General features: G+C 52.6%; 1 protein-coding gene across 1 annotated transcript; it reads left to right on the top strand.

Moving 5' to 3' along the window:
- The first annotated feature begins 549 nt into the window (after positions 1 to 549).
- HIPK4 (homeodomain interacting protein kinase 4) lies at positions 550 to 24,430 on the top strand. Its single transcript, XM_069207544.1, has 3 exons — positions 550 to 2,229; positions 22,932 to 23,304; positions 24,387 to 24,430. The coding sequence occupies exons 1-3, from the start codon at positions 550 to 552 to the stop codon at positions 24,428 to 24,430; spliced, it is 2,097 nt and encodes a 698-aa protein (XP_069063645.1).
- The last annotated feature ends 1,202 nt before the right edge of the window (positions 24,431 to 25,632 follow it).

The raw sequence follows: 25,632 nt of genomic DNA, 5'->3' as shown, positions 1-25,632 counted from the left end.
TCTGCCACCAAGTAACTAAGCTGCTTATTTTAATTAAACAACTATTATAAGAGAATGAAACAGCGGATTGACTCAATCAACGTATCACACAACAAATTCACTACTTTTAATAGTAACTCACTGTGACCAGACCTGCCCAGTTCTCTGATTCGTGGGAGTTCCTTAGATAAACAGACAGAATCATGTTTTGCATAAATGCTAAAAGGATCAGAAAAAAACAAGCATAAGCAGAGACGAGAAACAAGCATTTCATTTCTGAAGATTTATCTGCAATAAGATCTGTTTGTTGAAAGCAATTTCCAAACTCTATTAAGACCGAAAAAAGAACCATTTGCCTCCAAAGTGTTCCAATAGCCTTCTGTCATGCAATGATCTATCCACTCCTGCAACCATCATGGAATTCTACCATCGTGGAAACAGCGGAATGTTGTCCATTGTTACCTAGACACATCATTCCAGTGACGAAGTCATTGGCAGAAGGTAAAATTCCACTGGTCATTTGCTTTGTGTTGGGGCTACTTATAAAGAACAGTTCAAGAGCAGGTTAACATGGCAGTACTCCAATCTGAAACTGACTGTTATGATATCATTGAGATCTTGGGCAAAGGGACATTTGGAGAAGTGGCCAAGAGTTGGAAAAGGAGTTCAAGGGAGATGGTGGCCATTAAGATTCTCAAGAACGACGTCTGCCGGAGCAGGATCATAAAAAACGAACTGAAGCTGCTGAAGGCTATGAAGGGGGTAGACTCAGAGGAATCTCACATTGTCCAATTTTATGAGTACTTCCATGACGAGTTGAAGTTCTACCTGGTTTTTGAGCTTTTGGAACAAAACCTATTTGAGTATCAGAAGGAGAACAACTTTGCCCCATTGCCAATCAGACACATAAGGACAGTCACAACACAAGTGCTAAAAGCTCTGTCCAAACTAAAGGAACTTTCCATTATTCATGCTGATCTGAAGCCCGAAAACATCATGATTGTGGACCAAGCCAGATATCCTTTCAGAGTGAAGGTGATTGATTTTGGATCAGCAAGTATTTTCAGTGAGGTCCGTTATGTGAAAGAGCCATACATCCAGTCACGGTTCTACAGGTCCCCTGAGATCCTACTTGGTCTGCCATTCTGTGAGAAGGTAGACATGTGGTCTCTAGGGTGTGTCATGGGAGAACTCCAGCTCGGATGGCCCCTTTACCCTGGCAACAATGAGTATGACCAAATCAGGTACATCTGTGAAACCCAAGGCATGCCGAAGATGCAGCTTCTGAATGCAGCTAGTAAAACTTCCAGCTTCTTTAAGAAGAACCCACAACCCCAAATTGGGAACCAGTGGCAGCTCAAGTCGGCAGCAGAGTACCAGGCTGAAACAAATGTGAAACCTCTGGAGAGAAGAAAATACATCCTCAAGTCTCTGGATCAGATTGAATCAGTGAATGTCAACAAGTCTGTCTTCCCAGACTGCGAAGTTCTGGCTGAGTATTATGATTTAAAAAACATGGTTGAGTTGATCAAGAGGATGCTGACCTGGGACTCCCATGAGAGAATCAATCCTAATGCTGCCATGAAGCACCCCTTCATTTCCATGCAGCAGCTAAAGATGAACTATGAGCTGACCAAATATTATGAAATGTCTCTGCAGTGCATACATGCCTCAATTAAGAAGGATCAGGGAATACTGGAGGACAACGCTTATTACACTGTGCTGGGGGACAGGTATTATGATGAAGCACATGACTATTACAAGAATAGGAATGCACACACTATCTCATGCCTAAACACGGTCCAAAGAACAATTGATCAAATGGATGACTTAAGAATTGACGAACCCAAAATGGAAGGCAGCATGAACATGTGGACCGAAGGATCTAACATTGCAGCATTCCAGAGTTCAACTTCAGTGGAAGCATCCTCCATTTGCCAAGATCATGCCTGCCTTCATATACCTGCCTACCAGAGCAACCGCCCACGCCTTGACCACCGCCGGGAGCCTATCCTCTCCTACTATGGATCTCGCTATGGGTCAAAGCACCGAAAGGCCCCTCATCACACCAAGTCAGATGTCACCTTTGGAAATTTAATCCTGTTAGGGCAGCAATCTCCAGGAGATGCAGTAAGCTGGGAGGATGAAGAAGACAGGAGCCGCACCTCCATCACCAGTCCTGCTGAGGAACCTGGTGTGTCAGGAGAACAGATGAGATTAACAAAGACCCATTTGTCACCAGCCTTAGAGGTAAGCACAATCCAGTAGCATTGTGTCATAGAAATACCAAATCAGTAATCGTTGTGCTTTTTTTGTATCTCCCGTCTCAAAACATCATTGGTCATCAATAGTCCTTTTGATACCTGGGCCAAATGTTTGTTAATGTTATAATAAAATATGTTCCATCAACTTGAGGAGATACCTTAACACTTTCCTGAAAATTATAAATTCTAACAGCAGATTTGCAAAAAAATGAATAAAGGATCAGCAGACATCAGTTGCAAGAAATTAGTCTAGCAGGTTTTTTTTTAACTTACCTGATGTCTGACAGGAGATAGTTTAAATCTCAGCTGATGATTTTTGGTCATGCCTAAGAGGTCATAATACCCAATTAATAATTACTGTGAAACCTAACTAAGGGCCTATTTTAGATCTTGGCAGATGGATTACTCCTTCACAAACATGACGCATATTCCCTCCGTCATATTACCATCTTGATGGGATATAATGGGATCATAATGCGGCAGACAGGATTTCCATCACATTTATGATGGAGTATTCCCCTCTGCCATGCTAAATCAGGCCTTAAGTCAAATACGGTAGTTCCCCTAAAGGAGATACCTTGATCCTGAGTTTTTTTCACAGTTCTTTTTCTGTTTTAATAACATTAATTTCTCCATACATGTCACAAGTTACACTTACAACATTTTACCAGAGGATCATTGTGTATGTCATGGTTTCCAAACGATTCCAATATTTCTAGCTATGAAACATTATAAAAACAACAGGCAACTAATGGTCCCGGTTTCAAAGGCACACAACATGGCAACATATAGGCATTCATATTACAGACTGTGCATGCTACTGCTACACAAGAACATCTCATGCAAATATTAATCAACAAAATATAATCAAAAGCAAATGGGCGTCAGTTAGTCATATATTAATAACGATGAACTTTAGTTTAATGTGAGTGTGTGATGTTGTATTAATAGAAAATAACAGCCACACCGATAAGATGGGGGTTTCTAGAAGGCAATACTAATCATAGACACTGATTGGGAAGTAGATATAAAAACATATCCTACCTCAAAAGGTTTTTTAACATATTATGATTTAGTTATTCATTTAAACTGAAATATTCAGTTTGTTTATTCACACTTTAGAAAAAAAGCATTAACGTTTTCCAGTCATTATGAAAGGTAACTTTAAACATCTGTAAGGGTCATAAAATTGTGCAGCCAATGATAAGACAACTCAATCTTATTTTATCAGTCCCATTCATATTATAAAAGAATCAGAATTTGCTGTCGTCTTTGGCACCCCTATGTAAAACTACACCATTGCTGGATTACTAGTCTCAAATCAGTGAACTGCATGAAAACCACACATGTTCAAAGATTTTAGGAGTGCGACATATCTTAGCTGTGTACTGTGCAGCACTCGACTAACCTTCAGCCCTGACAGCCCATACAACTTAATTCTAAAACAGTTTTAAAATTCTAATCAAGCATTTCAACACATCGTATTTCATTATAAAACTAACAATATTTACTCAATACATTTTTTGGCAAAGATAATAAACTCTTCTGAAACAAAATCCATATATCTATATTTTGGTCAGTGAATTGAATTTGTTACGAGAAGTGATAGGCTTCATGAAAGCCGCCATTGGTCCTACATTCAACAGCTTCTTGATACACATTTAAAAACACTTCACACAGCTATTGTACCTTTGTTAAGATCTCTATAAAGATGGTAGGAGCATGAAACGAGGCTCTACTTATAGCAGAATGCTAAGTAAGGGGACTTACAGGACTTACTTAAAAGCAGCGTTGAAACAGCTTATTGCATTTAGGTTGAAAACACTTCGGCCTTGGTTGCTGTTTTGGAGGGAATGTGTAGCCAATAGCTTATGTATGTACAGTCCAGCACCATAGGTGCACCTGTTCAAAATGAAAAGGCAACACCCTGTACCAAGTATTGTATTACAGCTGAAACGTTTGTTATTAAATAATATGCACTAATGTGGCTTCAAAATGCTGTTTCACTGCATGTATATCAAATAGGGCAAACGTGGGTTATTGTGTTCCTACAAATGTTCATGAATAGATTTAAATTAACGAAAAAGGGTAACATACACGTGAGGCTGATGGCTCCCATGTGCTGTAACAAGATTGTAAACGTAAACTCCCTTGCTCTGGGAATGTATTTAGCTGAACAAGAGAGTTTTGTAGACGAATATCTGCTATGTCTTTAAAAAATAAATGGTTTCAGTTTGTGGGTTGTCACAATGGCATATCTTGAGCAGTACTTTAATTCTGTGAATTTCATATGTTTTCTATAGGATTAATAACGTATTTAATCATAACTTTTTCACCATAGGCCTTTACGGTGATTTATGGCTATTTTACAACGGCATACCTTTTGAAGCTCATTCCTCAGTCACCAGTATCTACCAGCTCCTCACATAATCCTAGTACAAGACGCTGCTGATGCATTATTGACACTGAGACCAACAACTGACACTATAGTGGTTGCAGTGCTAAAATAAAATGGTTATATTATGCTACACACACGTATGCTCACTGCCAGCTTTGTCAGTGCTCAAGTACTGATAAATGCAAATGCTCTATTTTTAAAATGCGCGATAAAAAGATTGTTTGTTAAAATCTACCGGGTGTTCTTGGCAGAAAACAAGACCTTCAGTTACACTATGTGATCATCCTCACTGCCCACAGTATCTAACCATGCCTGTTAACCCATTATCTGTTGGACAAGAGCTTTAGATCTACCCTTGGCCAGTGCCCGGTATCCAACATTTCCTCTGTCCCTGATAGTAGGTAATTGTACAGGCTATGGACTTCGACCATACTAAGAATCCCATACTCATCAAACCAGGCCTTGGCCATAGCCAGTATTTATTGATTTCAGGTCATGGACTTTCATCACCCGCTGTACCCGGTAAACCTGAATACATGCTGGGCCTTACCTTTGGTCTTGCCTAGCTGGCACAGATTCCAGGCTGCGGCCCTTCAGTCATGCCCTGCATTCAGTGCCCCAGCCACAGCCACCCTGGATCATGGCTTACACCTACAGCCTGAATGTACTGGGTGTAAGGCATTGCCTATAGCCCAGCCCAAAGCGTCATCCAAGTACATACTTAGCATAGGTTGATCAAATTGCACGCATTGCTTAGGACATCTTTTGGTTATGCGAACGCCTGCGCTAAAGCCTGCACTCCCTCACACACTCTCCTGTAGGGAAGATATCCCTACTCTTAAATTATGCAACAGAGAGATTCTTATACTATGATACACAGATTCTCGAACCCTGCAAGGGAGAGATGATAGCACTCTCCAACATGGAGATTCATGCACGCCCCAGGCATACCCTTCCTTCTTACATTCAATGCACTATCAGTATTGGATGTGCATAGAAATCATCCTTAATAGTCTTAAAACACAGTTATAGAAGGTCATTATGAATACCAGCCCTAGCCTTAGAACAATATGCTTTAAATGCTGATTTAGATGGTTAAAATTGAACTGTACATGTATCCAGCACAAAGGGTACATCAGTGGGAACTATAGTCAAAGCAAATGTGTAATTAAGAAAATCTCTGCAACAATAGGTAGCTCGTCAGGTATGAGAAACTGAAAGAATCTGTGATATCAGAGATATGATTCTACAGCTTTTTACAGTGTGCTTTTAGAATATAAGTGGGATGGAGAAGGGGGACTAGCTAAGAAAGGGCAAATCGCATTTTTGTTCTGTGGAACTTCACAAAATATTTTGAAAATTATGCATCACTGCAAAGTTTAGCAAGATTTAGCAACAAGAATTTGCAGTAACTTGCGTAAAAACTGAAAGCATGGGCATAACTCGCGTTTAAAGAACTTAGCAGGAGACTCGCTTTAGGAGAAAATGTCTTCTAAAGAACATTTGTGAACTTCACAAGATTCCCTCCTCGTAAAACAATTTTACAGGGGTGTCTGGTACCCTTTGAAAGTGGTGGGGTGAGTGAAGTGACCGACCACTTGCCAAAAAAACAAATTAAAACACCCATCCCTCGAAAACTCCAAAGTGTACCACCTCTCCCTCCAAAAGCCCCAAATAAAATATCTCCTCCCTCCAAAAGCCCGAATAAAAATACAACACTAACTACAAAATAAAACACAACCACTGCACTTACATGCATTACACATTTCAAAGAAAATAAAAATGGCACTTACCCGCGGGCTGCGCATCTTCCTCACTGTTCTTCTACTGTCTCTGCTGTCCGAGTCACGAAGAGCTTCCCTAATCAATTAAGACACTGCTCTCAATGCTGTTACCCAGCATGAGAGAAGCACCTGGATTGGATGGAGTGGGTTGGCTGGATGCTCCTTCAGGCCCTGGAGACCTTGCTTGGTCTCCAACCAGCTGTCTTAAGACAGCTGGGAGGAGAGCTTCAAAGTGTGCATGTCACTTTGGCCGGCACAAAACAGCTGGCCAAACTGACATGTGCACTTTGGAGTGTTCCGTCAGCCCTGATCAGTTCCCTCTGCTGCCAATTGGGAGCAGAGGGCACACCCAGCATGTTTCTGGGCTTGGGGATGCTGCAGCAGGGGGTTGGGCAATGCTACCCCGCCCAGGTGAAGAAACCGCCAGGTCCAACTAAACCATTTCCCTGGTTCCAATTAGAAAGAAAATGTATTTAGGGGTCATTTTCGAGAAGACATTTTCAAACCTAACAAACAAGAATATACCTTTAATTAAATTAGAGTAGCATCAGATTTAAGAGAAGTAGCTAAAAGTGACTGTAAATCAGGGTACTTGCATAGCTTTCCATGCCTCTGCAAGGCAACTCTCTTGCAAACTCATAAGCTGCTGATGTAAAAAGGCACTCTATGCTGTAGTAGAACAAAAATAGCAAATTCAACTCTTTTACTAATATTAAAAATAAAAAGTACTAATCTGTTAAAGATTGATGTGATACATTTTTAAGTGCACTCACATTGGTAATCAAAGATGCATGTTTTCTAAATCACCAGCTGCTACCTACATCTCAGGTTGAATGAGATCATATACAACAAATGAGAAACATATACCTCAAGTTAGGGTGGACCATAAAATTTTTAATGAACTAGGGGCCAGATGTACCAAACAGTTTTGCCCATTCTGTGTCTATGGGAAAATGTGTTCGTACATATAGCCCTAGATGTGGAATGGCAAACCAAATAACTTATAGGAAGTAGCAGTACCAAGGATGGTTGGGTAGGAGAACTCATTTTTCAAGGAACTTATCAGAATTAGACATGTACACACATTGTTGATTATTGTGTTACCTCTAAATGTACCATAAGAAATAACACAAAGTTGTCAAAGGCCCTGAACAACCTGAGAGGCAGAGCCTTTGCACAACAGAAGACATGGTAAGTACAGCTAAAAAACAGGGAAGACTTTCAAACGTATCCACCATAGCATAGAAAATACTCATATGCCCCTGCAAATGTCTTTGTGAGCTCATTTCTCTTTATGGGGCTCCAGCAAATGGCAGACATACAAATGCTTCATTTTGGCCACGAGGGCCAAGGCTTACGTTTTGTATTCTACAAGTCTGATTTAGAGTTAGGTCATAGTTGACAATTCTCCAGTTCCAGGATGAAATGCAAATTCCTTAGGAGGGTTTAACTGTGAAATTTCCCCCACCAGTCAACCACTTTGTCAAGGAAATTGTACTGTTATATTTTCCTTTGGCTTGAGCACTTCTCACCAAAATCATCATCCAGCTCTAAACGGAGCTCATCATCTTCCTGCAAGTCAATGTCAACTTTTGCAATATCTGACAAAATTCTGGACCACTTTAGAGTTTATATATTTTCATTTAGCAATTATTTCAGTCTTTCAGTACATCTCAGATAGTTTAATTGTATTAGGACTGATTGATTTATAAAAAAAAAATGTGAGTTTGTTAAAGTTTTGTTTGTTCTCGAATAATGTCCAGAACAGACATTTTAGATAGACGTTTCTCCATTTCTTGTTTTTCTAGGAAATCTCAATCCTTTTTTATAAAACAGAGGTAATCTCATGATTATCTAAACCGTATAAAAGCATATTTAACAATTAAAATGATGAATTCATTTGAGAATTGCTTATCCTTGAAGACTGTAAAGGCTTAACTTCTGACTCAGATGAACAAAGCATCTGAAGGATCATATTAAAGATTGGTATAGCTGGTTGCCAGCATTCTTTATTTGGACGATGGTATCTAGAGTGTCTTACATATACCCACCTTGTCAGATGTTTGGATCAATAGCAGCAGCTTTAACTAGGCTATTTATCGGGGTGCGTGGCCGGCAAGATGGCCGATCGGCAGCACTAGAAGAGTGCTCCCGGCTCACTAATCCTGCATGGTCCTGCCACCCCGGACCCCTGTGGACCTGGCGGTCGGGTCCTGGAGTCCCCTGGGATGGAATGAGGACGAGGAGAGCAGCGGAAATAAACGGAACCAAGCGATGAAATCGGGCCGCAGGGGAGCACGTGGGAAGGGCGCCTGACCCCTAGATGGCAGCCGCGATCGCAACGCTTGCACTGTTCCTGCCTGTGCTGGCACCCCACTCCTGTGGGGGGCAGGTGGTTAGAGACTGAGAGGTGTTGGGTGGCGAAGACACGGAGCTCAACTGACTACACTGCGCCTGGAAAGGTTGAGCTTGGCATTAGGTGTGTTTCAGGTCCTGAGCTCGCCCCCCACGACCGCAGCACCAACCTGCTGCCTCCTGCCTCTGTCCCCCGACCACGCTGCTGTTTGCGTGTTCGAGGCCCTCCTCCACCCGCAGGCATCCTCCTGCGCCTCATCCCTGGTGTCTAGTGGGCTCTGCCTAGCTCCACTTGACCCGTGTGCCGCTTCCGACGTCCTGTAAGTTGTTTTTCTGATTGTTTTTCCGATTTTTCTGCGCCTCGCCGCCGGCGCTTCTGCCCCCGTTGTGCCCCCCTGATTGCTGTCTCCCCGATCGTGTACTGTGCCATTACTGTATTTCATACTGTGTGTTTTTCTATTGTGATTGCCTTTAATTTTGCTCGTTTTTGTGCTTTTGCCCCTTGTGCGCTCCCCCAAGCGTTCCGATCCCTGCCGCTGCCTCCCTGCGGCCCCGCCCCCCTCGCGCCCCCATTCGCCGCTCCCTCCCGCCTCCCGCCTCCCAGCTGCTCCTCCCTCCCCCCTCCCTTCTTAATGGCTGGCGCTGCGCGTCGCGAGTGAGCGACCTCTGACCTGTTTCAGGTCCTGAGCTCGCCCCCCACGACCGCAGCACCAACCTGCTGCCTCCTGCCTCTGTCCCCCGACCACGCTGCTGTTTGCGTGTTCGAGGCCCTCCTCCACCCGCAGGCATCCTCCTGCGCCTCATCCCTGGTGTCTAGTTGGGCTCTGCCTAGCTCCACTTGACCCGTGTGCCGCTTCCGACGTCCTGTAAGTTGTTTTTCTGATTGTTTTTCCGATTTTTCTGCGCCTCGCCGCCGGCGCTTCTGCCCCCGTTGTGCCCCCCTGATTGCTGTCTCCCCGATCGTGTACTGTGACATTACTGTATTTCATACTGTGTGTTTTTCTATTGTGATTGCCTTTAATTTTGCTCGTTTTTTGTGCTTTTGCCCCTTGTGCGCTCCCCCAAGCGTTCCGATCCCTGCCGCTGCCTCCCTGCGGCCCCGCCCCCCTCGCGCCCCCATTCGCCGCTCCCTCCCGCCTCCCGCCTCCCAGCTGCTCCTCCCTCCCCCTCCCTTCTTAATGGCTGGCACTGCGCGTCGCGAGTGAGCGACCTCTGACCTGTTTCAGGTCCTGAGCTCGCCCCCCACGACCGCAGCACCAACCTGCTGCCTCCTGCCTCTGTCCCCCGACCACGCTGCTGTTTGCGTGTTCGAGGCCCTCCTCCACCCGCAGGCATCCTCCTGCGCCTCATCCCTGGTGTCTAGTGGGCTCTGCCTAGCTCCACTTGACCCGTGTGCCGCTTCCGACGTCCTGTAAGTTGTTTTTCTGATTGTTTTTCCGATTTTTCTGCGCCTCGCCGCCGGCGCTTCTGCCCCCGTTGTGCCCCCCTGATTGCTGTCTCCCCGATCGTGTACTGTGCCATTACTGTATTTCATACTGTGTGTTTTTCTATTGTGATTGCCTTTAATTTTGCTAGTTTTTGTGCTTTTGCCCCTTCTGCGCTCCCCCAAGCGTTCCGATCCCTGCCGCTGCCTCCCTGCGGCCCCGCCCCCCTCGCGCCCCCATTCACCGCTCCCTCCCGCCTCTCGCCTCCCAGCTGCTCCTCCCTCCCCCCTCCCTTCTTAATGGCTGGCGCTGCGTGTCGCGAGTGAGCGACCTCTGACCTGTTTCAGGTCCTGAGGTCGCCCCCCACGACCGCAGCACCAACCTGCTGCCTCCTGCCTCTGTCCCCCGACCACGCTGCTGTTTGCGTGTTCGAGGCCCTCCTCCACCCGCAGGCATCCTCCTGCGCCTCATCCCTGGTGTCTAGTGGGCTCTGCCTAGCTCCACTTGACCTGTGTGCCGCTTCCGACGTCCTGTAAGTTGTTTTTCTGATTGTTTTTCCGATTTTTCTGCGCCTCGCCGCCGGCGCTTCTGCCCCCGTTGTGCCCCCCTGATTGCTGTCTCCCCGATCGTGTACTGTGCCATTACTGTATTTCATACTGTGTGTTTTTCTATTGTGATTGCCTTTAATTTTGCTCGTTTTTTGTGCTTTTGCCCCTTGTGCGCTCCCCCAAGCGTTCCGATCCCTGCCGCTGCCTCCCTGCGGCCCCGCCCCCCTCGCGCCCCCATTCGCCGCTCCCTCCCGCCTCCCAGCTGCTCCTCCCTCCCCCCTCCCTTCTTAATGGCTGGCGCTGCGCGTCGCGAGTGAGCGACCTCTGACCTGTTTCAGGTCCTGAGCTCGCCCCCCACGACCGCAGCACCAACCTGCTGCCTCCTGCCTCTGTCCCCCGACCACGCTGCTGTTTGCGTGTTCGAGGCCCTCCTCCACCCGCAGGCATCCTCCTGCGCCTCATCCCTGGTGTCTAGTGGGCTCCGCCTAGCTCCACTTGACCCGTGTGCCGCTTCCGACGTCCTGTAAGTTGTTTTTCTGATTGTTTTTCCGATTTTTCTGCGCCTCGCCGCCGGCGCTTCTGCCCCCGTTGTGCCCCCCTGATTGCTGTCTCCCCGATCGTGTACTGTGCCATTACTGTATTTCATACTGTGTGTTTTTCTATTGTGATTGCCTTTAATTTTGCTCGTTTTTTGTGCTTTTGCCCCTTGTGCGCTCCCCCAAGCGTTCCGATCCCTGCCTCCCTGCGGCCCCGCCCCCCTCGCGCCCCCATTCGCCGCTCCCTCCCGCCTCCCGCCTCCCAGCTGCTCCTCCCTCCCCCCTCCCTTCTTAATGGCTGGCGCTGCACGTCGCGAGTGAGCGACCTCTGACCTGTTTCAGGTCCTGAGCTCGCCCCCCACGACCGCAGCACCAACCTGCTGCCTCCTGCCTCTGTCCCCCGACCACGCTGCTGTTTGCGTGTTCGAGGCCCTCCTCCACCCGCAGGCATCCTCCTGCACCTCATCCCTGGTGTCTAGTGGGCTCTGCCTAGCTCCACTTGACCCGTGTGCCGCTTCTGACGTCCTGTAAGTTGTTTTTCTGATTGTTTTTCCGATTTTTCTGCGCCTCGCCACCAGCGCTTCTGCCCCCGTTGTGCCCCCCTGATTGCTGTCTCCCCGATCGTGTACTGTGCCATTACTGTATTTCATACTGTGTGTTTTTCTATTGTGATTGCCTTTAATTTTGCTCGTTTTTGTGCTTTTGCCCCTTGTGCGCTCCCCCAAGCGTTCCGATCCCTGCCGCTGCCTCCCTGCGGCCCGCCCCCCTCGCGCCCCCATTCGCCGCTCCCTCCCGCCTCCCGCCTCCCAGCTGCTCCTCCCTCCCCCCTCCCTTCTTAATGGCTGGCGCTGCGCGTCGCGAGTGAGCGTCCTCTGACCTGTTTCAGGTCCTGAGCTCGCCCCCCACGACCGCAGCACCAACCTGCTGGCTCCTGCCTCTGTCCCCCGACCACGCTGCTGTTTGCGTGTTCGAGGCCCTCCTCCACCCGCAGGCATCCTCCTGCGCCTCATCCCTGGTGTCTAGTGGGCTCTGCCTACCTCCACTTGACCCGTGTGCCGCTTCCAACGTCCTGTAAGTTGTTTTTCTGATTGTTTTTCCGATTTTTCTGCGCCTCGCCGCCGGCGCTTCTGCCCCCGTTGTGCCCCCCTGATTGCTGTCTCCCCGATCGTGTACTGTGCCATTACTGTATTTCATACTGTGTGTTTTTCTATTGTGATTGCCTTTAATTTTGCTCGTTTTTTGTGCTTTTGCCCCTTGTGCGCTCCCCCAAGCGTTCTGATCCCTGCCGCTGCCTCCCTGCGGCCCCGCCCCCCTCGCGCCCCCATTCGCCGCTCCCTCCCGCCTCCCGCCTCCCAGCTGCTCCTCCCTCCCCCCTCCCTTCTTAATGGCTGGCGCTGCGCGTCGCGAGTGAGCGACCTCTGACCTGTTTCAGGTCCTGAGCTCGCCCCCCACGACCGCAGCACCAACCTGCTGCCTCCTGCCTCTGTCCCCCGACCACGCTGCTGTTTGCGTGTTCGAGGCCCTCCTCCACCCGCAGGCATCCTCCTGCGCCTCATCCCTGGTGTCTAGTGGGCTCTGCCTAGCTCCACTTGACGCGTGTGCCGCTTCCGACGTCCTGTAAGTTGTTTTTCTGATTGTTTTTCCGATTTTTCTGCGCCTCGCCGCCGGCGCTTCTGCCCCCGTTGTGCCCCCCTGATTGCTGTCTCCCCGATCGTGTACTGTGCCATTACTGTATTTCATGCTGTGTGTTTTTCTATTGTGATTGCCTTTAATTTTGCTCGTTTTTTGTGCTTTTGCCCCTTGTGCGCTCCCCCAAGCGTTCCGATCCCTGCCGCTGCCTCCCTGCGGCCCCGCCCCCCTCACGCCCCCATTCGCCGCTCCCTTCCGCCTCCCGCCTCCCAGCTGCTCCTCCCTCCCCCCTCCCTTCTTAATGGCTGGTGCTGCGCGTCGCGAGTGAGCGACCTCTGACCTGTTTCAGGTCCTGAGCTCGCCCCCCACGACCGCAGCACCAACCTGCTGCCTCCTGCCTCTGTCCCCCGACCACGCTGCTGTTTGCGTGTTCGAGGCCCTCCTCCACCCGCAGGCATCCTCCTGCGCCTCATCCCTGGTGTCTAGTGGGCTCTGCCTAGCTCCACTTGACCCGTGTGCCGCTTCCAACGTCCTGTAAGTTGTTTTTCTGATTGTTTTTCCGATTTTTCTGCGCCTCGCCGCCGGCGCTTCTGCCCCCGTTGTGCCCCCCTGATTGCTGTCTCCCCGATCGTGTACTGTGCCATTACTGTATTTCATACTGTGTGTTTTTCTATTGTGATTGCCTTTAATTTTGCTCGTTTTTTGTGCTTTTGCCCCTTGTGCGCTCCCCCAAGCGTTCCGATCCCTGCCGCTGCCTCCCTGCGGCCCCGCCCCCCTCGCGCCCCCATTCGCCGCTCCCTCCCGCCTCCCAGCTGCTCCTCCCTCCCCCCTCCCTTCTTAATGGCTGGCGCTGCGCGTCGCGAGTGAGCGACCTCTGACCTGTTTCAGGTCCTGAGCTCGCCCCCCACGACCGCAGCACCAACCTGCTGCCTCCTGCCTTTGTCCCCCGACCACGCTGCTGTTTGCGTGTTCGAGGCCCTCCTCCACCCGCAGGCATCCTCCTGCGCCTCATCCCTGGTGTCTAGTGGGCTCCGCCTAGCTCCACTTGACCCGTGTGCCGCTTCCGACGTCCTGTAAGTTGTTTTTCTGATTGTTTTTCCGATTTTTCTGCGCCTCGCCGCCGGCGCTTCTGCCCCCGTTGTGCCCCCCTGATTGCTGTCTCCCCGATCGTGTACTGTGCCATTACTGTATTTCATACTGTGTGTTTTTCTATTGTGATTGCCTTTAATTTTGCTCGTTTTTTGTGCTTTTGCCCCTTGTGCGCTCCCCCAAGCGTTCCGATCCCTGCCGCTGCCTCCCTGCGGCCCCGCCCCCCTCGCGCCCCCATTCGCCGCTCCCTCCCGCCTCCCGCCTCCCAGCTGCTCCTCCCTCCCCCCTCCCTTTTTAATGGCTGGCGCTGCGCGTCGCGAGTGAGCGACCTCTGACCTGTTTCAGGTCCTGAGCTCGCCCCCCACGACCGCAGCACCAACCTGCTGCCTCCTGCCTCTGTCCCCCGACCACGCTGCTGTTTGCGTGTTCGAGGCCCTCCTCCACCCGCAGGCATCCTCCTGCGCCTCATCCCTGGTGTCTAGTGGGCTCTGCCTAGCTCCACTTGACCCGTGTGCCGCTTCCGACGTCCTGTAAGTTGTTTTTCTGATTGTTTTTCCGATTTTTCTGCGCCTCGCCGCCGGCGCTTCTGCCCCCGTTGTGCCCCCCTGATTGCTGTCTCCCCGATCGTGTACTGTGCCATTACTGTATTTCATACTGTGTTTTTTTCTATTGTGATTGCCTTTAATTTTGCTTGTTTTTTGTGCTTTTGCCCCTTGTGCGCTCCCCCAAGCGTTCCGATCCCTGCCTCCCTGCGGCCCCGCCCCCCTCGCGCCCCCATTCGCCGCTCCCTCCCGCCTCCCGCCTCCCAGCTGCTCCTCCCTCCCCCCTTCCTTCTTAATGGCTGGCGCTGCGCGTCGCGAGTGAGCGACCTCTGACCTGTTTCAGGTCCTGAGCTCGCCCCCCACGACCGCAGCACCAACCTGCTGCCTCCTGCCTCTGTCCCCCGACCACGCTGCTGTTTGCGTGTTCGAGGCCCTCCTCCACCCGCAGGCATCCTCCTGCGCCTCATCCCTGGTGTCTAGTGGGCTCTGCCTAGCTCCACTTGACCCGTGTGCCGCTTCCGACGTCCTGTAAGTTGTTTTTCTGATTGTTTTTCCGATTTTTCTGCGCCTCGCCGCCGGCGCTTCTGCCCCCGTTGTGCCCCCCTGATTCCTGTCTCCCCGATCGTGTACTGTGCCATTACTGTATTTCATACTGTGTGTTTTTCTATTGTGATTGCCTTTAATTTTGCTCGTTTTTTGTGCTTTTGCCCCTTGTGCGCTCCCCCAAGCGTTCCGATCCCTGCCGCTGCCTCCCTGCGGCCCCGCCCCCCTCGCGCCCCCATTCGCCGCTCCCTCCCGCCTCCCGCCTCCCAGCTGCTCCTCCCTCCCCCCTCCCTTCTTAATGGCTGGCGCTGCACGTCGCGAGTGAGCGACCTCTGACCTGTTTCAGGTCCTGAGCTCGCCCCCCACGACCGCAGCACCAACCTGCTGCCTCCTGCCTCTGTCCCCCGACCACGCTGCTGTTTGCGTGTTCGAGGCCCTCCTCCACCCGCAGGCATCCTCCTGCACCTCATCCCTGGTGTCTAGTGGGCTCTGCCTAGCTCCACTTGACCCGTGTGCCGCTTCTGACGTCCTGTAAGTTGTTTTTCTGATTGTTTTTCAGATTTTTCTGCACCTCGCCACCAGCGCTTCTGCCCCCGTTGTGCCCCCCTGATTGCTGTCTCCCCGATCGTGTACTGTGCCATTACTGTATTTCATACTGTGTGTTTTTCTATTGTGATTGCCTTTAATTTTGCTCGTTTTTGTGCTTTTGCCCCTTGTGCGCTCCCCCAAGCGTTCCGATCCCTGCCGCTGCCTCCCTGCGGCCCGCCCCCCTCGCGCCCCCATTCGCCGCTCCCTCCCGCCTCCCGCCTCCCAGCTGCTCCTCCCTCCCCCCTCCCTTCTTAATGGCTGGCGCTGCGCGTCGCGAGTGAGCGTCCTCTGACCTGTTTCAGGTCCTGAGCTCGCCCCCCACGACCGCAGCACCAACCTGCTGGCTCCTGCCTCTGTCCCCCGACCACGCTGCTGTTTGCGTGTTCGAGGCCCTCCTCCACCCGCAGGCATCCTCCTGCGCCTCATCCCTGGTGTCTAGTGGGTTCTGCCTACCTCCACTTGACCCGTGTGCCGCTTCCAACGTCCTGTAAGTTGTTTTTCTGATTGTTTTTCCGATTTTTCTGCGCCTCGCCGCCGGCGCTTCTGCCCCCGTTGTGCCCCCGTGATTGCTGTCTCCCCGATCGTGTACTGTGCCATTACTGTATTTCATACTGTGTGTTTTTCTATTGTGATTGCCTTTAATTTTGCTCGTTTTTTGTGCTTTTGCCCCTTGTGCGCTCCCCCAAGCGTTCTGATCCCTGCCGCTGCCTCCCTGCGGCCCCGCCCCCCTCGCGCCCCCATTCGCCGCTCCCTCCCGCCTCCCGCCTCCCAGCTGCTCCTCCCTCCCCCCTCCCTTCTTAATGGCTGGCGCTGCGCGTCGCGAGTGAGCGACCTCTGACCTGTTTCAGGTCCTGAGCTCGCCCCCCACGACCGCAGCACCAACCTGCTGCCTCCTGCCTCTGTCCCCCGACCACGCTGCTGTTTGCGTGTTCGAGGCCCTCCTCCACCCGCAGGCATCCTCCTGCGCCTCATCCCTGGTGTCTAGTGGGCTCTGCCTAGCTCCACTTGACGCGTGTGCCGCTTCCGACGTCCTGTAAGTTGTTTTTCTGATTGTTTTTCCGATTTTTCTGCGCCTCGCCGCCGGTGCTTCTGCCCCCGTTGTGCCCCCCTGATTGCTGTCTCCCCGATCGTGTACTGTGCCATTACTGTATTTCATGCTGTGTGTTTTTCTATTGTGATTGCCTTTAATTTTGCTCGTTTTTTGTGCTTTTGCCCCTTGTGCGCTCCCCCAAGCGTTCCGATCCCTGCCGCTGCCTCCCTGCGGCCCCGCCCCCCTCACGCCCCCATTCGCCGCTCCCTTCCGCCTCCCGCCTCCCAGCTGCTCCTCCCTCCCCCCTCCCTTCTTAATGGCTGGTGCTGCGCGTCGCGAGTGAGCGACCTCTGACCTGTTTCAGGTCCTGAGCTCGCCCCCCACGACCGCAGCACCAACCTGCTGCCTCCTGCCTCTGTCCCCCGACCACGCTGCTGTTTGCGTGTTCGAGGCCCTCCTCCACCCGCAGGCATCCTCCTGCGCCTCATCCCTGGTGTCTAGTGGGCTCTGCCTAGCTCCACTTGACCCGTGTGCCGCTTCCGACGTCCTGTAAGTTGTTTTTCTGATTGTTTTTCCGATTTTTCTGCGCCTCGCCGCCGGCGCTTCTGCCCCCGTTGTGCCCCCCTGATTGCTGTCTCCCCGATTGTGTACTGTGCCATTACTGTATTTCATACTGTGTGTTTTTCTATTGTGATTGCCTTTAATTTTGCTCGTTTTTTGTGCTTTTGCCCCTTGTGCGCTCCCCCAAGCGTTCCGATCCCTGCCGCTGCCTCCCTGCGGCCCCGCCCCCCTCGCGCCCCCATTCGCCGCTCCCTCCCGCCTCCCAGCTGCTCCTCCCTCCCCCCTCCCTTCTTAATGGCTGGCGCTGCGCGTCGCGAGTGAGCGACCTCTGACCTGTTTCAGGTCCTGAGCTCGCCCCCCATGACCGCAGCACCAACCTGCTGCCTCCTGCCTCTGTCCCCCGACCACGCTGCTGTTTGCGTGTTCGAGGCCCTCCTCCACCCGCAGGCATCCTCCTGCGCCTCATCCCTGGTGTCTAGTGGGCTCTGCCTAGCTCCACTTGACCCGTGTGCCGCTTCCGACATCCTGTAAGTTGTTTTTCTGATTGTTTTTTCGATTTTTCTGCGCCTCGCCGCCGGCGCTTCTGCCCCCGTTGTGCCCCCCTGATTGCTGTCTCCCCGATCGTGTACTGTGCCATTACTGTATTTCATACAGTGTGTTTTTCTATTGTGATTGCCTTTAATTTTGCTCGTTTTTTGTGCTTTTGCCCCTTGTGCGCTCCCCCAAGCGTTCCGATCCCTGCCGCTGCCTCCCTGCGGCCCCGCGCCCCTCGCGCCCCCATTCGCCGCTCCCTCCCGCCTCCCGCCTCCCAGCTGCTCCTCCCTCCCCCCTCCCTTCTTAATGGCTGGCGCTGCGCGTCGCGAGTGAGCGACCTCTGACCTGTTTCAGGTCCTGAGCTCGTCCCCCACGACCGCAGCACCAACCTGCTGCCTCCTGCCTCTGTCCCCCGACCACGCTGCTGTTTGCGTGTTCGAGGCCCTCCTCCACCCGCAGGCATCCTCCTGCGCCTCATCCCTGGTGTCTAGTGGGCTCTGCCTAGCTCCACTTGACCCGTGTGCCGCTTCCGACGTCCTGTAAGTTGTTTTTCTGATTGTTTTTCCGATTTTTCTGCGCCTCGCCGCCGGCGCTTCTGCCCCCGTTGTGCCCCCCTGATTGCTGTCTCCCCGATCGTGTACTGTGCCATTACTGTATTTCATACTGTGTGTTTTTCTATTGTGATTGCCTTTAATTTTGCTCGTTTTTGTGCTTTTGCCCCTTGTGCGCTCCCCCAAGCGTTCCGATCCCTGCCGCTGCCTCCCTGCGGCCCCGCCCCCCTCGCGCACCCATTCGCCGCTCCCTCCCGCCTCCCAGCTGCTCCTCCCTCCCCCCTCCCTTCTTAATGGCTGGCGCTGCGCGTCGCGAGTGAGCGACCTCTGACCTGTTTCAGGTCCTGAGCTCGCCCCCCACGACCGCAGCACCAACCTGCTGCCTCCTGCCTCTGTCCCCCGACCACGCTGCTGTTTGCGTGTTCGAGGCCCTCCTCCACCCGCAGGCATCCTCCTGCGCCTCATCCCTGGTGTCTAGTGGGCTCTGCCTAGCTCCACTTGACCCGTGTGCCGCTTCTGACGTCCTGTAAGTTGTTTTTCTGATTGTTTTTCCGATTTTTCTGCGCCTCGCCGCCGGCGCTTCTGCCCCCGTTGTGCCCCCCTGATTGCTGTCTCCCCGATCGTGTACTGTGCCATTACTGTATTTCATACTGTGTGTTTTTCTATTGTGATTGCCTTTAATTTTGCTCGTTTTTTGTGCTTTTGCCCCTTGTGCGCTCCCCCAAGCGTTCCGATCCCTGCCGCTGCCTCCCTGCGGCCCCGCCCCTCTCGCGCCCCCATTCGCCGCTCCCTCCCGCCTCCCGCCTCCCAGCTGCTCCTCCCTCCCCCCTCCCTTCTTAATGGCTGGCGCTGCGCGTCGCGAGTGAGCGACCTCTGACCTGTTTCAGGTCCTGAGCTCGCCCCCCACGACCGCAGCACCAACCTGCTGCCTCCTGCCTCTGTCCCCCGACCACGCTGCTGTTTGCATGTTCGAGGCCCTCCTCCACCCGCAGGCATCCTCCTGCGCCTCATCCCTGGTGTCTAGTGGGCTCTGCCTAGCTCCACTTGACCCGTGTGCCGCTTCCGACGTCCTGTAAGTTGTTTTTCTGATTGTTTTTCCGATTTTTCTGCGCCTCGCCGCCGACGCTTCTGCCCCCGTTGTGCCCCCCTGATTGATGTCTCCCCGATCGTGTACTGTGCCATTACTGTATTTCATACTGTGTGTTTTTCTATTGTGATTGCCTTTAATTTTGCTCGTTTTTTGTGCTTTTGCCCCTTGTGCGCTCCCCCAAGCATTCCGATCCCTGCCGCTGCCACCCTGCGGCCCCGCCCCCCTCGCGCCCCCATTCGCCGCTCCCTCCCGCCTCCCGCCTCCCAGCTGCTCCTCCCTCCCCCCTCCCTTCTTAATGGCTGGCGCTGCGCGTCTGCGCCGGAGGCGCGCCAGAGGCAAGCCCGTCTGCGCCCGTCCGCGCCTGGACCGCGCCCAGCGCCACCCCCCCTGGTCCTCACGCCCCCCGCATCACCCGCGTCCGCTACTCAACCAACGAACTCCGCGCACTCAACCCCGGCCCCTCCGCAGAGTGCTTCCTTGCAACCCCGAAGCACACTAAAGGACCTTTCTCCTGCCGCACCTGCAACTTTTCCTGCGACAGAACGGCGAAGCCAACAACAAGAACTCCCAACACCAACCACCTGAACTGCATCCTCATCAACACACGCTCCACACGAAAACACGCCATCGAACTCTGGGACTTACTCGACACCACCGCCCCTGACGTGGCCTTCCTGACCGAAACCTGGTGGAACGACTCCTCGGCCCCGGACATCGCAATCGCCATACCGGAGGGATACAAAATCACCAGAAGAGATCGAACCAACTGAATCGGCGGCGGAATAGCCATCGCCCACAAATCTACCCTCAAAATCCACACCCACACGGACGACACCCTCAAGACAGCCGAACACCTCCACTTCCAGATCCACACGGACCCCAACACGACCCTCAGAGGAACCCTCATATACCGCCCTCCAGGACCAAGAGCCCCCTTCAGCGACACCGTCGCCGACCTTGCGAGCACCCACGCCCTCGCTTCCCCAGACTACATCCTCCTGGGAGATCTAAACGACCACCTGGAAAATAACAACGACGTCAACACCGCATCTCTGACCTCCAACCTCCTCAACCTCGGACTCCGTCAACTGGTCAACACTCCCACCCACATCGCCGGACACACTCTTGACCCCCTCTTCACCTCAAGCAACCACATCTCTTTCAGCCACACCTCCGAACTCCACTGGACCGACCATCACTGCGTCCACTTCTCTTATACGAAAATCACCGAACACCACCGCATCCCTCGACCTCCTCACCGCCGCTGGAGAAAAATCACCCAAGACCAACTAACCAGCACCCTCGTCAAAAACCCTCCACCCGGCTCAACCGACCCAAGCACTGCCGCCATCAACCTCCATCAATGGATCCTCGACTGCGCCAACACCTTAGCCCCACTCAAGAAACCCACCGCCAACCAAGGAAAGAAAAAACCAGCCTGGTTCACAGACGAACTGACCGCCTCCAAAAGCCTCTGCCAGAAGCTCAAGAAGAAGTGGATCTTAGAGCGCACACCCGACAACCTCGCCTCCCTCAAAAACGCCAACCGTGAACACCACCAACGGATCCGAGTCGCCAAGCGCGCCCACTTCACTGAACGCATCAACAACAACGCCCACGACTGCAAAGAACTCTTCGGCATCGTGAAGGAACTCTCAAACCCCAACGCCAACTCCAACGACATCCCGCCCTCCCAGAAACTCTGCGACGACCTCTCCACCTTCTTCCACCAGAAAATCACAACCATCCACGACAGCTTCAACGCCACTCCGCCGCCAGACCCCACCCCTGACATCTCCACAGACGCCTGCCGCCTCACCGCCTGGACCCACGTGGACGACACCAAAACAATAACAACCATGAACACCATCCACTCAGGCTCCCCCACGGACCCATGCCCTCATCACGTGTTCAACAAAGCCAACGCCATCATCGCCCCCAAACTCCGCGAGATCATCAACCTCTCCTTCGACTCCGCCACCTTCCCAGACAGCTGGAAACACGCAGAAATCCAACCCCTCCTCAAGAAACCCAAGGCTGACCCCAACGACCTCAAAAACTTCCGACCGATCTCTCTCCTCCCTTTTCCAGCAAAAGTCATTGAGAAGATCGTCAACACACAGCTCGCCCACTTCCTCGAAGACAACTCCATCCTAGACCCCTCTCAATCCGGTTTCAGACGAAACCACAGCACCGAGACTGCTCTCCTCGCCGCCACAGATGACATCAGAACCCAAATGGACAACGGCGAAACCTCGGCCCTCATCCTCCTCGACCTATCAGCCGCTTTTGACACAGTCTGCCACCGCAGCCTACTGACCCACCTCCATGGAGCCGGCATCCAGGATAAAGCCCTCAACTGGATCTCATCCTTCCTCACCGACAGAACCCAGAGAGTCCGACTCTCCTCTTTCCGCTCCAAAGCCACCAACCTCATCTGCGGCGTCCCCCAAGGATCCTCCCTCAGCCCTACGTTGTTCAACGTCTACATGACCCCCCTCGCCAAACTGGCCCGCCAACATCACCTCAGCATCATCTCCTACGCCGACGACACCCAGCTCGTCCTCTCCCTGACCAAAGACCCACTCACCGCCAAAACCAACCTCCACGAGGGACTAAAAGCCATCGCCGAGTGGATGAACGACAGCCGCCTGAAGCTCAACTCCGACAAAACGGAAGTCCTCATCCTCGGGCGCACCCCTTCGGCCTGGAACGACTCCTGGTGGCCCACCGGTTTCGGACCCCCACCCACCCCAGCCAGCCACGCAAGAAACCTCGGCTTCATCCTGGACTCAGCCCTCACCATGTCCAAACAGGTCAGCGCCGTCTCCTCTTCCTGCTTCAACACCCTTCGAATGCTCCGCAGAATTTTCAAGTGGATCCCAACAGGAACCAGAAAGACGGTGACCCAAGCCCTCGTCAGTAGCAGACTTGACTACGGCAACGCGCTCTACACAGGCATCCCAACAAAAGACATCAAACGACTCCAGCGTATCCAAAATGCATCCGCCCGCCTGATCCTTGACATACCCCGCCGATGCCACATCTCCCCTCACCTGAAGGACCTCCACTGGCTCCCCGTGGACAAGAGGATCACCTTTAAACTCCTCACCCACGCTCACAAGGCTCTACACAACACCGGACCTACCTACCTCAACTCCAGACTCAACTTTTACGCCCCCACTCGTCAACTCCGCTCTGCCAATCTCGCCCTCGCCATCGTCCCCAGGATCCAGCGCAAGACCGCCGGCGGCAGATCCTTCTCCTTCCTCGCCGCCAAGACCTGGAACTCTCTCCCCACCTCACTGCGCCAGACCCAGGACCTCCTCGCCTTCAGGAGACTCCTCAAGACCTGGCTCTTCGACCGCTAACAGCTCACCCCCCCCCCCCCCCCAGCGCCTCGAAACCCTGACGGGTACATAGTGCGCTTTACAAATGTTATGATTGATTGATTCATTCATTCATTCGTAACTGCCGCTCCATCAGGTGCATACCATTGGCAAAGATAGAACGAATAAGGGAACGCAGCAAACTCGGATGGACCAATACATGGTGCAAAGTTCAGGTGCGAGTCTTCAAAAAGATCCCCCAGGCCCTTTGGAGAAGGGAGCGGAGCCCACCGGGGCACAAATCCTGGCTGCCATTGAGTCCTCGCGGCATGCAATGCAAACTCAGATTGCGGCCATAGCAGTTGATATCAACCTGCTAAGAGCTGATCCAAGAGTGGTGGCGGAACGATCGGTGGCCACTGAGAAACAAGTGACGTGCCTGCAGTCTGATATGGACATGCTGAAGACCTCAGTGGCCATCCTTGAAGCTAAAACGTACAAACTGGAAGCGGGGGTCAAGGATACGGAGGGTAGGGCGAGGCGGTGTAACCTCCGTATAGTGGGTTTTCCCTAAGGTGTTGAGGGGGCGAATGTTGAGGCTTTCCTGGAAGACTAGATCCGTAAAACGTTGCCTGATGCCCCCTTGTCGGCTGCATTTGTGGTGGAGTGTGCGCACAGGGTCTTAGCAGCGCCGCCACCACCGGGATTCCCTCCACAAACGATTATAGCCAAGGTCCTTAACTACAGATACCGAGACGTAATTTTCCAGGAGGTGCGCAAACATGGAGATCCTACATTTGAAAATCACACCATCTGCTTCTTTCCTCATTACACCAGGACGGCGCAGATACAAAGACAATCATATACTGGTGTTAAACGTAAGCTAAAAGAACTGGGCTATACTTATATGCTGCTGTACCCAGCCAGGTTGAAAGTTCTCCATGCGGGCCACTCGCATTTCTTTCAGTCTCCTGAAGCGGCTTGGGACTGGTTGGAGCTATCTTTGTGGGTAAAGTGTGTGTGCGGGCGGAACGATTGGCGTGTGGTGGGAGTGTTGAAGCACAGTCCGGACCTGAGCTAGCTCATAGTAGACAATGCTCCAGTTCCAGGATGAAATGCAAATTCCTGAGGGGGCTTTAACTGTGAAATTTCCTCCACCAGTCAACCACTTTGTCAAAGAAATTGTACTGTTGTATTTTCCTTTGGCTTGCGCACTTCTCACCAAAATCATCATCCAGCTCTAAACTGAGCTCATCATCTTTCTGCAAGTCAATGTCAACTTTTGCAATATCTGACAAAATTCTGGACCACTTTAGTGTTTATATATTTTCATTCAGCAATTATTTCAGTCTTTCAGTAAATCTCAGATAGTTTAATTTTATTAGGATTGATTGATTTATTTTAAAAAATTTGGGTTTGTTAAAGTTTTGTTTGTTCTCGAATAATTTCCAGAACAGACATTTTAGATAGACGTTTCTCCATTTCTTGGTTTTCTTGGAAATCATATTCCTTTTTGTAAAATAGAGGTAATCTTACGATTATCTAATCTGTAATATAAGCATATTTAACAATTAAAATGATGAATTCATTTGAGAATTGCTTATCCTTGAAGACTGTAAAGGCTTAACTTCTGACTCAGATGAACAAAGCATCTGAAGGATCATATTAAAGATTGGTATAGCTGGTTGCAAGCATTCTTTATTTGGATGATGGTATCTGGAGTGTCTTACATATACTCACCTTGTGAGATATTTGGATCAATAGGAGCAGCTTTAACTAGGCTATTTAGCGGGGCGTGGCCGGCAAGATGGCCGATCGGCAGCACTACAAGAGTGCTCCCGGCTCACTAATTCTGCACGATCCTGCCACCCCGGACCCTTACGTACTTGGTGGTCGGATCCTGGAGTCCCCGGAGGTGGAGGGGAGGACGAGGAGAGCAGCAGAAAAAAATTGAACCAAGCACCGAAATCGGGCCACAGGGGAGTGCGGGAAGAGCGCCTAACTCCAAGATGGCGGCTGCGATTGCACAAGATATGAGTCGGACACGTTGGACCGAGTGCGACGCTTGCGCTGCTCCTGCCTGTGCCGGCACCCCACTCCTGTGGGGGGGAGGTGGTTAGAGACTGAGAGGTGTTGGATGGCGAAGACACGGGGCTCGCCTGACTGCGCTGCGCCTGGAAGGGTTGAGCCCGGCATTAGGTGTGTTCATTCGTAACTGCTGCTCCATCAGGTGCATACCATGGGCAAAGATATAACGAATAATGGAACGCAGCAAACTCAGATGGACCAATACCCGGCGCAAAGTTCGGTTGCAAGTCTGCAAAAAGATCCCCCAGGCCCTTCGGAGAAGGGAGCGGAGCCCACCGGGGCGCAAATCCTGGCTGCCATTGAGTCCTCGCGGCATGCAATGCAAACTCACATTGCGACCATAGCGGTTGATGTCAACCTGCTAAGAGATGATCTAAGAGTGGTGGCGGAACGATTGGTGGCCACTGAGAAACAAGTGACGTGCCTGCAGTCTGAGATGCACATGCAGAAGACCTCGGTGGCCATCCTTGAAGCTAAAACGCACAAACTGGAAGCGAGGGTCGAGGATGCAAAGGGTAGGGCGAGACGGCGTAACCTCCGTATAGTAGGTTTTCCCTAAGGTGTGGAGGGGGTGAATGTTGAGGCTTTCCTGGAAGACTGGATCCATAAAACGTTGCCTGATGCCCCCCTGTCGGCTGCAGTTGTGGTGGACCGTATACACAGGGTCTTAGCAGTGCCGCCACCGCCGTGAGCCCCTCCACGAATGATTATAGCCAAGGTCCTTAACTACAGATACCGAGACGTAATTTTGCAGGAGGTGCACAAACATG

This window comes from Pleurodeles waltl, chromosome 9 (assembly GCF_031143425.1).
Source record: "Pleurodeles waltl isolate 20211129_DDA chromosome 9, aPleWal1.hap1.20221129, whole genome shotgun sequence".
Taxonomy (NCBI): domain Eukaryota; kingdom Metazoa; phylum Chordata; class Amphibia; order Caudata; family Salamandridae; genus Pleurodeles; species Pleurodeles waltl.
The sequence above is the reverse complement of the archived record's forward strand: the minus strand, read 5'-3'. Positions and strand labels throughout refer to the sequence as shown.

Excerpts from the sequence above, each read along its gene's own strand:
- HIPK4 (XM_069207544.1), top strand. The coding sequence starts at position 550 with ATGGCAGTACTCCAATCTGAAACTGACTGTTATGATATCATTGAGATC. Across the intron at positions 2,230-22,931 it reads ATTTGTCACCAGCCTTAGAG|GTGCATACCATTGGCAAAGA; the intron begins GTAAGCACAATC and ends CCGCTCCATCAG. Across the intron at positions 23,305-24,386 it reads GGGGGTCAAGGATACGGAGG|ACTGTAAAGGCTTAACTTCT; the intron begins GTAGGGCGAGGC and ends TTATCCTTGAAG.